Below are 14,547 nucleotides of genomic sequence, written 5' to 3'. Positions count from 1 at the left end.
TGTCAATAGTTATTTCTCCAAATTCCGCAACAGTAGTCTGTATGACTCTGTTAATCCAAAATCGAGCAATATGCCATTTGTTGTTGTTGTGTGCCCGCAAGTTACAACAGATTCAGAGCTGACCCTCCAGGGGGTTTTCAGACGCAGTAAATTGCACAGATGACTATCTGTCTTTCTCCTGCGGAGCAGCTACTTGATTCCAACCGCGTGCCTTCGAGATTGCAGCAAAGCTTTTCATCACCAGGGCACCAGAGCTCCCTGAAATACTCCTCGAGGGTCAGCTATGAATCGGTCTGACTGAACGCTAAATGATTTCTTTTAATCACCCACTACAAACCATCTTCTCTCGCGCCCCGCCCCCACCGGAAATTAGGCTACAAAAGTGCATCCGGGGTAGCAAAGGTCGGCCCAACAACATGGCTGCCCCCTTGGAGCTCAGTTGCTGGGGAGGCGACTGGGGGCTCCCCTCGGTGCACAGCGAGTCCCTGGTGGTAATGGTGAGGCCGCCTGGTGGGCCCGAACCTGGGCCCCGGGAGAAAGGGCGGGGCCAGAGGCGTGAGGCCCCCTGGGGCCAGCTCGGGCTCCTTCCCGCAGTTCCGTGCAGCGCCCCAGGGCTGAGGTCGCCGGGGGTGTTCCTCGCCGAACCGGTCTGGGCGCCTTTTCGTCCTCGGGTCGCAGCCTTGCTGGTGACCCTGCGAGGGCTGGCGGGAGCGTCATGGCCGCTCCGCTCTGTATTTCGTTGGCCTTGCAGAAATAGCTGCGCAGCCGACGTAAAGCCCGAATTTGGGGATGCACTTGTTCCGCATCGCCAGAATCTTGGAGAATGAAGTCCCCGCGTCGAGGGCGCGTGCAACCCCTGCGGAAGGTCCCCTGAGGGGTCGGCGCTGCTCGGGGGGGCCTTCTCTAGGGAATGCACTGGGAAGTAAAACAGCTCTCTCCTTGTGCAGTGCGTCTTCTGTCTAAAATGTTTTATTACAACCTCTATTTCAGGCTTACGCCAAATTTTCTGGTGCACCCTTGAAAGTCCATGTTATCGATAACACTTGGAGAGGTTCCAGAGGTACAGTCAACAATTTTCAACACTTCTTTTCTCTATTCTCTTTAAATTTTTTCCACTTAAAGCCAGGAGCCAAAAGCCACGGAACACTTGGCGTTCCGATTTCCTGTTCTCTGACCTTGGCTATGTATTGCTTATAGTTTGATCAATCTGAGTAACTCCTGAAAATGTAAGCCAAGTGTGGAAAACATGAGAAGTGAAGATGTGTTCTAGAACTGCTCTTTCAGAAATTGTGAAAAATAAAAAGTGCCAACTCCCCCACCCCCCCATGTGCCAAATGTGTTTTAAATGAGTTTTTAGGGGCTTGTAACGTCTTCAGAGTAAATGTAAATGCCTACTTTTATGTGAATTGTTTTCTAATTATAGGTGATGTGCCAATTTTGACAACCGAAGACAGTATTATTTCGCAGCCTGCAAAAATATTAAACTTTTTGAGGAAACAGGTTGGTAGTTATTTTTGAAGGAATCTTTTGAGAATACGTATTAAAACTTTGCTTTTGTTTTCTTTTTCCTTTGTTTGTTTTTGACCAACTCTTTAGACAGTTGGAGAGACCTGGGATTTTATAGGAAAAAAAAAGTAGACTTCGAAATCACTGCTCTAAAACATGCGTTTTACTGTGATTTGAAGGTCATATAGTGAGGTATAGTCCATTTATATTTTTATGCACTTTACTTGGATTTGATTGACGCTTACATGTAAAGCAGATTCAGTTTTGCTATTTAACTGTTACCTGTCACTTCAGTTACACAGTTGCTACACATTCTCTGCTGGGTGTCCTATCTGAGTTACACTCAATTAACTTTTTTTTTAAAAAACAAACATTTCCTCAATTGATATTACTACTGTCCAACTGGCTTCAACTCTTTGTGACCTTGTAGCCGACAGAATGAAATACTTACTGCTTGATTCTTCTCACCCTCACAATCTCTCTCTGCTGTGCTGTAAGCTTATTGTTGCAGTCAGATGTGAATTTGCCTTGTTTGTAGGTCTTTCTTCTTTTCAATGACCAAGCATGATGTCCTTCTCTAGGGATTGGCCCCGTCTGTCAGTGTGCCCAAAGTATGTGAGACAAAGTCTCACCATCTTTGCTTCTAAGAAGCATTCTGGCTGTGCTGCTTCAAGGATAGATTTATTTGCTCTTTTGACAGTCTGTGGTATATTCAGTATTCTTAATCTGGTTGTCATCTCAGGATCACATTGCTGTTGAGTCGGAACTAACTCCTAGCTGACCCTCTATTGGGTTTTCAGAGGTTGTAAATCACAGTGGAGGGGATTGCCCATCTGTCAACCCTCAGAGCTGCTGGTGGATCTGAACTACCTGAGAGAGGCCACCTTTGGGTTAGCAGTGCAACTCCCTACCCACAAAACCAGCAGAGCTACCCACTGGTAATTGCAGTTAGAGAAAGGTTTCATGAAGTAATAAAGCAAAAGCTTTTAACTATGAAAAGGTTTATGTAAATACAAAAGTTATTGTTTTGCCCATGATTTTTTTTTTGTTCTTTTTTTAAAATTTTTTAATTTTTGTGTGAGGGTACCATCAAATCAGATCTGACTGGTACAGGAGGAGATTGTCCCTCCTTCCCCGGCAGAGCATCTGGTGGATTTGAACCGTGCACCTCTGGGATTGTATTTGCAGCTCCTTGCCACTAGGCCACCAGAGCTCCCCTGATTTTTTTGTTTTAAAGAAGGAATTCCTATGTTACAGAAGTTAGGACTTTTCTAAGCTGAAAGGCTTTTATAAGAAAAAAAATGCAACCAATTGGAACATTTTCCTTATTATTAACAAAAAGAGTAGCTTCCTTTTATTAAGTTTAAACTGCATGCCATGCACTGAACGAAATAACTAACAAGCATGGAAAATAGTAGTACCTGGTAAAAAGTCTTCACTGATATTTATTGAGCTAACTGTATGCTTGATGTTGTGCTATGTCAGTTAGTAGTTTTCACTGGATTTGCATCCCTCTTTTCATGTTATGCTTTGCATTTGGGAGTAAACAAAACAAGAGACCCACTTTGTTTAGTTTCGCTGACTTCTGAAGTTCTTTGGTTTCATGTTCTTCATAGAAATACAATGCTGATTATGAGCTCTCAGCAAAACAAGGGGCGGACACCCTGGCTTACATCGCTCTCCTGGAAGAGAAGCTTCTTCCTGCAGTGGTGAGCAGTCTTCAGTGTAACCATATTCTAGTGACTTAGTTGCAAATGCACTTAGCCTATTTAGATGAACAAGAATGAAAGAGCTTTAGGAAAGACATTTTCTTTAAGTCTTAATTCTAATTAATCTTGATTCTTTTGTATTGCTGTGAAATAGGATTCTCTTAGACAGTCAACTAGTTTGTGAAACAACAAAGAGAAAGATAACCATTTTGGAAATAAAATTTGCTTGTGGGAGATGGAGCTTGCTGCTCTGTGTATACAATTGATGGAACTATAAATCATTCATTTGACAAATATTTATTACCTACTGAATGCCAGAAAGTTTATTCAGTATGTAGGATACATTAGTTAACAAAACATTTAAAAATCTCATTTTATCTTTGAATCATTCTAACTGGAAAATAACTTTTTATACACACTTTTTTAAGAAATTTTATCCTGATTTATTTACAAAGTTGGCATACCTTGTTTTTCACAAAAGATCCTTCCAATTTCCTTCATCCCACCCACCCATCGAATTGTGCCACGCTGTGGTTAACACCTAACCCCCTATTCTCACCCCTCTATTTCATATGGATTGAATGATCTTTCTTTTTATAAAAGAACATACTTGTAGTGTTTTGTTCTTCTCTTTCTAGCTTCACACATTCTGGGTTGAGAGTGACAATTACTTTACTGTGACCAAACCATGGTTTGCGTCACGAATTCCTTTTCCCTTGAGTTTGATCCTACCTGGAAGAATGTCGAAAGGAGCATTGAATAGGATTCTCCTGACCAGAGGAGTGCCTCCTCTCTACCACCTCCAAGAAGTGGAAGCTCAGGTATCTGTTGGGGTATTTTAAGAGCAAGAACTTGCCAGAGAAGGGGTAGGAGAGGCAGCAGAGATGACCTTTAGATGCCTATCTATAAAGTAGTTTGAAAGCATTTTTCCTACCTTTGAGATATAATTTCATCCGTATTAGATATACAGAGATGCCAAGGAGTGCCTAAATCTTCTGTCAAAGAGATTGGGAACATCTCAGTTTTTCTTTGGAGATACGTAAGTACATTTTCTTTAAAACCACTTTTTTGTTTTGTTTTGTGCACATTCATTTGGTGAGCACTTATTCCAAGAAGATTCTCTAGTCCCTCTAAAAGAGGAGTTTTTCACTTAATAGGATTTAGTGGATTTTTAGAATAGGAAACCTTTTCTATAGAGGTTGGTTATTATAAACTTAATATGACTTTCTTAAATGCTTTTTTAAAATTCTTAATTTTCTTTGCAGGCCTTCTACCTTGGATGCCTATGTGTTTGGTTTTCTTGCACCTCTTTACAAAGTGCGATTTCCCAAAGTTCAGTTACAAGAACACTTGAAGCAGCTTTCCAACCTGTGTCGTTTTTGTGATGATATCCTAAGCAGCTATTTTAGGGTTAGCCTTGCAGGTAAGCTATCTCCTCTTTAGCTAATGTTTATTCATGTATTGAGTAAATGCTCCCTAAGATGACATGATCAAAATTTATTTTGTTTCTCTGATGAGGTTTGTGGTTAAATGCTGATGCATAGCATTGAAAAAAAATTATTTTTCCAATTTCATTTTTATTCTCATGTATGTTAAATAGCTCACTAATGTATTATCTGTTCCTCTGGGTTTTATACATTTCTTGGTTTTTAAATCTTGCACCTTTAAAGTAGATCATTATCTTCTAAAAAAACACTATAGGTATTTGTGAGTCTTTGCTGAAATATAGTATTTGTCCTAATGCAAGTGGGCAATTATTTTAAATGATCCTTACCCACTGCTTCTAGCATTTTCCTGCATGCACAGGAATCAGGAGCAGATTGATTTTTGGTGAGGTGCACTCCCATGATTCCACTACTTGAAAACATTGCAGCAGACTAGAGGTTTAGTAAATTGAGAGTACTTGCCATTTTGAGATGCGCCGCTTTGGATGAGGGGGACCATGCACAAAATAACTATGTTATTAAGTCTTCTTGGGAAGATTGGCTGCATTTTTCTTTTAAGAAATGAGCCATAAGAAGAGCTAGCTTAGGTAGACAAGTTTATTTTTAAGATGACTATGTATTTGATGTGTAGGGAGGAGCTAGTAGTTAGAGTGGGAGCTCTGATGGGGTAGTTCATAGACACATTGCTAAGCTAAAGGCTGAGCTTCTCTAACGATTTGAATCCACCAGCTGCTCTATGGGAGAAAGTTGAATGATCTCCCATGTGATTTACAGTCTTGGAAACCTGCTGGAGCGTCAGTGATGAGTTAGTTCTCACTTATTGGCAATGAGAGAAAGAGAAATGAAAGTAGTTTGGATGTCATGAAATTAAGTGACTAGCCAAAAGGTTTGCACTTCAAACTCCCTCAGAGATATTTTGGGAAATGGACCTGGTGATCTGCATATGAAAGATTTAAGTCTTTAAAACTCTATAGAGCAATTCTCTGGGCACCTGAAGACTTCCCTGAGTTAAAAGTTGATGCATTGACAGCTAACAGCAACTACCTTGTCACTGTGAAGTGGTAGTTACCAAGCCTGATAGACTGACAGATTCAGGATCTCGAGTTTACTCCAGACTTATTGAATTAGAATCTCATAGGGATGGCTCTCAAGAATCTGTTTCTTTTTCTTTCTTTCTTTCTTTTTTTTTTTTAATGTCTCTCCAAGTATTTTTGATGTCTGATGGGTAACTATTTTAGAGTCATTGCCTTAGGAACTAGCCATATAGTAGCCAAGGACCTGTTTGAAATGGATAGGAGAAAGTACAAGCTAAATTTCAAAAGGAAATGAGGACTGTTCTGTGCTTTTACTAATGACTTTGGCAGGCTGAAATCTTTGGCTAACAGTATTTGCTTATAGTACAATTTTAGTTCTTTTGTTTAGGGTTTGGTTTTAGAGCATTACTATCCCTGTAACTTTGCCACTGAACCCAGAATGGTTTTCCCCTTGCACCCTCTCACTCCCTTCTTTTTGTGGTGTAGAGACAGCACTTGGGAGGGTGGGTCGACTCAAAATTCATTCAATCTAAACAGATTTAAGGCTTTTTAAATTTCCTGTCTTTCTCTCATTTCTATCCTGGCTTCTTAGGCATCTCTCCAGCTGGACAAGATACAGTAGATGCAAATCTTCAGAAACTCACACAGCTTGTAAATAAGGAGTCCAACTTGATTGAAAAGGTCAAGTTTACTTCAGTCATTACTTTATAGTAGTTTAGTATTTTCCTTTCTGCAGGTAATAATGTAATTGGGGTTATTTAATAGACCCTTTTAGTTTATTTTTGTTTTAATAGTTTATATTTCAGAAAGCTGTTTAAATACTAAAGTTGTATATTATACATCACTCTGAAGCCAGATTGCCTGATTGCTTTGGGAAAAGACTAGATAATGGTGTAGTGGGTTTGTGTTTATCTTGCAGTTAGTACTTTTAAGTTGAGAAACTCAGAAAGCTGGCTTTAAACAAACAAGTGAACAGCTTCTTGCTTGTTTGCCTGTCTCTCTTTCTCTGCGGATGATATTTCTTGAGATTTTTAGGTCCCTGTAATTATGTTCTCCTATTAGTACCATTATATCTTTTTACTTCCTTTTGCATGGTGTTTTCTTTTTCTCGTTACTGTCCTTTTGTGTTCTGAATGTAGCCTACATTTTTCCACCAGTGTGCCACTTCTGTTCCTAGAATATAAGAGATACTGAAAAACAGAACAAGGGAGAAAGCCAACAGTAGAAATCTTAAGGATGATTCTAACTGGATAAATGCAAATAGTTTACTCACTATTTTTTTTTCCTCCCAAGTGTCTAATAACTTGGTTCATTTCTTGCACAAATGAATGCTTTATTCTTTCATAAATAATGGGGCAGTGTAGTGCAGTAACACTGCCTAACACTTTTGAGGTCTGAGTTACAGACACTGTGTCCCATGAGCTTTATACGAGTTAGCACATTTAATTTGCACAACCGCTCTGCGTGCAGGCATCATTATCATCTTCATTTTACAGATGAGCACACTGAACCTTTGGGAGTTAATTCTGTGAGCATGAGGTAGAGAAGATACTTGAACCTTAGAAATGACCCCAAAAGCTGTCCTGAATCTTGAGCTCAACTAATAAGTAAGATAATTTATTTGTTACTAGTCAGGTTCTGTTACTCTCTGAAGAGATTCTTTATCTTGTGATATTTCATGTGTTACAGTTTGAAGTGGTAAAATTATAAGGATCAATTATTAAAGTTTTGCCAAATGAAAATAAAGCCTCCTTTGTTTAATCCTAAGTTTTTCTCCTAATTAAGTATTAATGTAGATAGAGAGATGATAACTTGAACCATGTTAGACACTCCTCAGAGAAAGGCTGTCAGTTTCTGATTTTTTTAATGACATAGGAGCCATGGAATACCTACATGTGGTGGAAGTGATACCTAGCAGTTCTGTCATCACTGTATACTCTTCTCTTGTGGGTCATCATTGATGTGTAAAAGTTTCCTGGCTCTGTTTCTGTCAGCTCACCACCACCCGTTACCCCAGTCATACATGTCACTTGAGGAAGTTACAACATGTTACAGCAATGGATTTATTGCTCAGTACTGTTCAAAATTTGGACAGAAAACACACAACTCAAAAAAAAAAAGTTATGTTCAGGGATCATAATTCTTGCAAGAAAAAAAAAATATCTTGACACAGTTGATTCACCTGGTCAGTGGGAATGTTTTCCCAGCAGTCTTAGGCTCTCTTTTCTTTCTTACAAGTCCTACATATCTCTCCTGAAACATTTCTCCTGTGCATTATTAGAGCATTTTGAGAACTCTAGGGGAAAATAGTAATGCTCTGCACATATGTTAACTCTTTAAAAATGCCTGGCTGTATGATGAGTAATTGTATTTGGTATGCCATTTTATTTTGATTTTTGTGTTTTTTTAATGGTAGCTGCTTCTAAATCTACTATGAATTTAAGTTGATAGTGAACTCAAGACCTGGACCTAAAAAAAAAAAATACTTCATTCTGAATAAAAACTATCCTGGTAGTCTCAAAGATGCTAATGTGCTCTTCTTTGGGTAAATCGGAGGCTCTTGAGCATTTTCTTAATATGCTGCACCATCCATTTCTTTCTCTAAAAGCAGAACTTTGAACTGGTCCAAGCCAGTTCACTCAGGGCCTGAACAGTGAAGGCAGAACAGACCAGAATTTGTAAAATGTGAGTGTACTGGAATGGAAAAATCTGAGTTGAATTCCTGGAAGGGAAGAAAAGGCATAATGAGCCTTTCAGGAACCTGATGGCAGAGACTAGACCATTTCCAGGACTGTGTAGTAAGATGTGCATTCACAGTGGTACAGTCAGCTACCAGGCTGCCTGCGATTTTTGAGCTGGGTTCTATTGTTTGCATCTATTCTGATAAAGAGATTTGCTTGTTAGACACCTTGCATGTTGCCTTTGTTTTCTAACAAGACTTAAGTTTTTAGTTAGGCTTCATATTTTTTCCCATTTAGATGATACACTCACACTTGACAAATTTGAGTCTATTAGAGTTTCACCTGGTTGCTGTGAGTGAACTGAGAAGAACTGGTTCAAAACTCTGCTTAAAACTGATTCATAGGGGTAACACACTATTAGATTTTATAAAGTCTTACCTACTTGGGTTTGATGATAGAAACTAATATTCTAGTTTTTAAAAAACTCGCAGCAAACTGATTCAGCATTGGAAAGATCTCTGGATTAGATATCAAGAATATATTTTAATTTCTGCCTCTTTTTCTATCTTCTCTTGGTCTTAATACCTTCAACTTAAAAGAACTAGCCATTTTCAGAAGAGTGTAGGTCATTTTCATTGAAGGAATGAGGTAAAGTTGAAAGAACAGATGTTAGAATAAGAGCACCTGGGTTTATCTACATTTCAGTTCCTGTGCTAGATTTGTAACCTGAGACAAATCACTTAGCTTTTCTGATTCTCATACTGCTCATCTGTAAAATAGGGAGTGATTATGCCTGCTGTGTCTTGCTCACAGCTGTGTTGGGAGAGTCAAATGAGAGTCCGTGAATCTGCTTTAAGCTGTGAAGCTTAGAGGAACAAGTTTTTCTCTTACACTTTATATTAGAAGACCTCAAACTCTATTACACGATGATAGATGTCAGTGGAGTATTTATTTTATGTAATTTCTTTAGTTTTGAAACAATATCAAAGATGGAGCACGTTGGGTTTTGGTTTTTTCCCCCCAGATACTGAATCACTGGGTATTTGAGGTATGGCATTTCAAATTCTCATGATTTTATTTGCAATACAGAAAGATTGCGCTTGCTGTCCTAGAAACTTAAGATTCTGTACTGCACTCACTGGGCGGTGTCTTGGCTAGGGAAGCCACAGTCTACAGGAGTGTTACCACAGCCATTAGTCAGCTGTACCTATCATACTTTCTACAGATGGATGACAATCTTCGCCAGAGCCCTCAACTTCCCCCTCGGAAACTGCCAACACTCAGATTGACTCCAGCCGAGGAAGACAGTAATTCCTTACAGCGGCTGTCACCCTGACAATTGTCACGCCTGCGCCCAAGCTTTGCCTTCAGGTCATACGATTGTCACAATGATCTCTCAGACGAACTGCGCTAAGGCAAAAAGAAACCGCTGTTAGTAGGTATAAGGAAGACTTTAAAACGAAAGGAATTTTCTGTGTCACCTTTTATTTCTTTTAATCAGTAAGCTTGCACTCTAGCTTGGCAATGCACTTTAAGTAACATCAAAGTGAACACTAAATGAACCTGCAGGGAAAAGATGTTGTACTCTCTGTATGTGTTTATTTGTATATTAAGGGAAAAAAGGAGAACCTGCCTTAATCTCGGCAGATCTTTGCCTTTGGTTCATGTGTCACTTTACTGAAAGCTGCAGTTTGTCTCTGAATGTGCACTCTTAATTTATTCAAGTTAATTCAGTATACTTAGTTTTCTAAGATGAGTCTTAATATCTAACATGGCTATTTGGCTGAGACCCCACCCCCATTAGAAATCTGATACCTATTTTAGGAATTAGGAAAAACTTAAATTATTACAATAGAAAAGCCTATTCTTAATATTTTTTTTTAAAAAAACAACAATGAGGAATGTGCTTTTTAACAATGCTTTCATAAATCCATCCTTTTGGGGTTTAGTACCGTATGTATAAATATTAATGGTGGTTATGTATTCTATTAATCTGATTATATGCACTTCAATATAATGTTAGTATTTGCTTCTGCATTCAGTGTAATATAAGGGCTTTTCATTTATTTGGCAAATGTGCCAGTTTCTATATTTAAATCTTGTCATCTTTCTTGGATTGTTTCCAGGAGAACTGAATGTTTGGTCATCATATTTATTCCAGACTATAAAGTCTCAGTTAAACTTGTCCACCTGTTAGTCACTGTTCGGAAGGAACCCTCAGCCAGAGCAACAGAGATACTGCTGTGCAGTGGGTCCTGGTTCACCACGGTACTTGGCTCAGATCAGTATTCTTTCATAAGAAGCACATCAGGTAGTCAAAAGCTTTATGACAGCCAATATATTTTCCATAAATTTTATAGTTCAGAGTTCCAAAGGAATAATCAAAACATAGCATATACCTTTAAAGAGTATTTTCTATTTCTTGGTTGTGGAAATGCTCAAAAAGGATTTGCCATGTTGGTGATTTTACTTCTAACAGAAACATGCTTATATCAGTGGCTGAGGTGCTTCTGTTGTCCTAAACCCACTTCTGGGGTTTTTAAATAGAGGACTATGCTTTTGATTAGTGTCTTAAGAGATTACTATGGTGCTCAGCAAATCTTCTCAAGTCCTACAGAAACCCACGTTAAGTAAACAAGCTTTGCAGTTAAGAGACTCATCTCATTTGAGCTTGAGTGGAGCTCAGCTGTGTTTGACTCTTGTCTTCCCTGTTTATTTTGAGTTTAGGTAACTATTTTCAAAAGTCTTTGGATCAACGGTAAATGTTTTTTCTTGAAAGTTTCAAGTAAATGAGCACTAAGGTAGTCTTAAATCTTGTTCATCTGTTTGGACATATTTGGAGAAAGTACCTAGTGAGTTTCACATTTCTTCTGTAACAGGATGAGTGCAAAGGCAGGTTGTTAGAGTCTAACAGTCTATAATCTGTGTGAATATTTTACCTTGAAAATCATGACCATGGTACTTTCTCTGGGACTGAGATATATGGAGGAAGGACGGTTAATACATTAATCAAACATGTGTTTGTGCTTTAGTCAGGATTAGTCATTTTCAATCATGATTTATATTAAACTTTCCAGAAAGGATTTGAAATTACTTACAATTGTAAAACACTTGTAAAATAGGACAATTAAAGTTACTTTTTAGAAGAAAAAAAAATAGTGGAAAGAAGTATGCCAATAATAATGATTCTAAAATGGAATGACAAATTTAACATCATAGGCAAATACAAAAGATAATGTTGGCTTTTGTGAATTTTTCCCCTCCAATAAAACTGCTCATGTTCATGAGCTTAAAAGATGTGTTTAAATTTTTGTAAGACTGGGAAATTATGTTCTTAAAATGCACAGGTATCTACCAAGAAATGTATTATATTTAATATGCTGAAAATTTTAATCAAGAGACATGATTTTAGCATAACGAATATTTGTCCTTTCTGTTGTTGTTAGGCGCTGTTGAGTCACCTATGACTCATAGTGACCCTATGATGAACAGATCTGAACCTAGCCGCATCCTGCATCATCCTCACAACCTTTGTCATGCTCAAGCCCGTTGTGGTAGTCACTGCGTCAATCCAAAGGATTGATGTCCTTTTTAGACAAGAAAAACACAACTATAGAAATGATTTGTTTGCTATGTTGGTCATTCCTGCCTTGAATTTTCTGTAGCCTTAGATTAAATAGCTCAAATTACTTTTCCTTGAATGAAAAATGAGATATAAATAAATGGGAATTAATATATTGGGTAATTAGGTGAAATTTTTGTAAAGCAAATGAGTGATACTTAGTGTTTTCTGTTGGTTGCAGGTTCAGTGACTCTATAGGCCAACTACTCTGTCCTGTAGGATTTCCAAGGCTGTTAATCTTTAGCAGACTGCCACGCTTTTCTCCCTTAGGATGGCTGATAAGTTTGAACCATCAGCCTTTTGATTATTAGGCAACTGTTTACTTTCTGCACCACCAGACCTCATCTCTACAGTGTAACTGAACTCAGAACACCTAAGGGCCTGGCCATCCATGGAGGAAACTTTTGGGAAGAAACAAATTTCAGACTGGGCTCAGGGCTTGTGATCAGCTTGTCAGGATATATTTTAGACAAAGTTTGAGTTTGCTGGGATCCATTGTCTGAAACAAAATACTGTAAACCAGCTTTCTTTCAAAGGTGATGTTAGTAGATAAGATAAAATGGAATGCAATTTTTTTTTATTGGGAAAAACATAATTGGGGGTACAAGGAGGTGAGGGTTGGGGGCAGAAGGGTGAGGATGGGCCAGGATGCAGTTGCAGAGCTGCACAGCTTGGTCGGTGGGGGGAGCAGGTGAAGGAAATGATGAGGGTCCAGAGGGGACCAGATACTACAGAGGAATGACAAGCATTTTCCAATGGTAATTAAACCAACTGTCTTATTGATTTGGGAATTGGATGCCGACTCTCTGGTTTCTTCATGCTGAACAGGGGCATAGATGTAAAGGGGGGAAGGGAGGACGCTTTATCGCCTTACTGGTGGTCTTGGGTTAAAGCTGCTTGCCTTCTTGCTCTGTTAGAAGATATTTTCCTGTCATTTGCTCCCCTCTGGACTGCAGAGTGTTTTCCCAGGCGGATCCAGTGGGGATGGCTGGTTGAACCTAGAGGCTCCATCCTCCTTTGCTTCCTTAGCTGTCAGCTGTATTTCCTTTTTGTCACTGGCACTGGGTTCAGGGTCAATTCTGGAGTAAAACTCAGTGGTAAGGTTACCTATAGGAAAGGGAGCAAACCTAGAGAGAACAAACTTGTGAGTTACAAATAGAAGGGTGTTGAGGGTGTTGGCTTTCAGGTTACTGGGGGGGAGGGTGGCAGAAGGTGGCCTAGGTAACATTGGATACCCTAGGCATTCTTTTTTTTTTCTCCTTCCCCACCCAGGGGTCAGATGGCACAATCTGGGGACTGAGGAGCTCACCCTGAGGGCCGCGACGGCTCACCCCGAGCTGAGGGCTGAGGGCAGCCCGCCCAGGGCAGAGGGCCGTGATGGCTCGCCCCGAGCCGGGGGCCAAGGTCAGCCCGCCCTGGGCAAAGGGCCGCGACGGCTCGCCCCGAGCCGGAGGCCGCGGAATGCATTTTTGTTAAGTACCACATTGGGCAAGGTTTTGATCTGTTCTACATATGGTTGTTTTGAGTCTACTCCGTGGTACCTAACAACAAGTATAAGCTTAGGACAATTGGTCATATATTGCCAATAGGATGAAAGTCTGCCGTCTACCAACTATAATTATGATGATTTAGATAGTACTAGAAGGATGACCATCAAGATGGATTGACACAGTGACTGTAACAGAGGGCTTGAGTATATTGGAGATGGTGGAGAATAGCACAGGATAGGGCAAAGTTCAAATCTGTGGTTCTAGAATTGCTGTGAGTCATAGTCGACTTGATGGCACACAACAAACTTGTAAAGAATGTTGAGGATGATCATTCTTTCAAAAGTTTTATTGTGTAGAAAGTTGTCATTAGCAAGTCTAATTTTGATTTAGATGGGTTTTTATTCTTTTTGGGGGTTCGTATGGATTGAAGTTCAACATCAAGAAGACAAAGATTTTCACCACTGGACCAATTGACTGCTTCATGATAGATGGAGAAGAGATTGAGGTTGTAAACAATTTCAGCATGCTAAGCTCCACAATCAACACTTTTGGCACCAACAGTCAGGAAATCAAAAGATGAATTGCTTTAGGGAAGCCTGCTGTCAGGGACCCCTCCAAGTGTTAAAGAGCAATGATGTCAGTCTAGAGAATATGGTTTGCCTGATCCAGGCTGTGGTCTTTGCAGTTACTTGCTATGCATCAGAGACCTGGACAGTGACCAAGAATGACAGAAGAAGAATGGGTGTATGCGTTTTTCTGGAGAAGAGTCTTGAACATACCTTGGACTGCCAAGAGAACAAATAGGTCTGCCTTAGAGAGGTTAAAACCAAGTTTCTCTTTGGAGGGAAGGATTTTAAAGCTCCGTCTCATATACTTTGGGCATGTGTCCACGATGGACCAGTCCTTGGAGGATGGGTATCATGCTTGGAATGGTGGAGGGACAGCTCAAGAGAGGAAGATCTTGGATGAGATGAATTGACACAGTAACTGGAGTAATGAGAATAGGTATGTTGGAGCCAGTGAGACTGGCTCAGGATAGGCAGACTTCATAGCTGTTCTT

The 14,547-nt window shown here is 39.6% G+C and overlaps 1 protein-coding gene across 1 annotated transcript; it reads left to right on the top strand.

Annotated features, from left to right (window-relative positions):
• The first annotated feature begins 404 nt into the window (after positions 1–404).
• On the top strand, positions 405–9,711 carry MTX3 (metaxin 3). Its single transcript, XM_006889851.1, has 9 exons — positions 405–497; positions 991–1,060; positions 1,424–1,500; positions 3,123–3,215; positions 3,854–4,036; positions 4,178–4,254; positions 4,481–4,638; positions 6,287–6,375; positions 9,601–9,711. Exons 1-9 carry the CDS (start codon positions 417–419, stop codon positions 9,709–9,711), a joined length of 939 nt encoding a protein of 312 aa, XP_006889913.1. The 5' UTR covers positions 405–416.
• Positions 9,712–14,547: the final 4,836 nt, after the last annotated feature.

This window comes from Elephantulus edwardii, unplaced genomic scaffold (assembly GCF_000299155.1).
Source record: "Elephantulus edwardii isolate Elephantulus edwardi_28Jun2011 unplaced genomic scaffold, EleEdw1.0 scaffold00082, whole genome shotgun sequence".
Taxonomy (NCBI): Eukaryota; Metazoa; Chordata; class Mammalia; order Macroscelidea; family Macroscelididae; genus Elephantulus; species Elephantulus edwardii.
This window is presented reverse-complemented; position numbering and strand designations above follow the sequence as displayed.

Coding starts and splice junctions, on each gene's coding strand:
- MTX3 (XM_006889851.1), top strand. CDS start 417: ATGGCTGCCCCCTTGGAGCTCAGTTGCTGGGGAGGCGACTGGGGGCTC. Junction 4,255..4,480: donor CAGTTTTTCTTTGGAGATAC/GTAAGTACATTT, acceptor TTTTCTTTGCAG/GCCTTCTACCTTGGATGCCT. Junction 4,639..6,286: donor TTTTAGGGTTAGCCTTGCAG/GTAAGCTATCTC, acceptor CTGGCTTCTTAG/GCATCTCTCCAGCTGGACAA.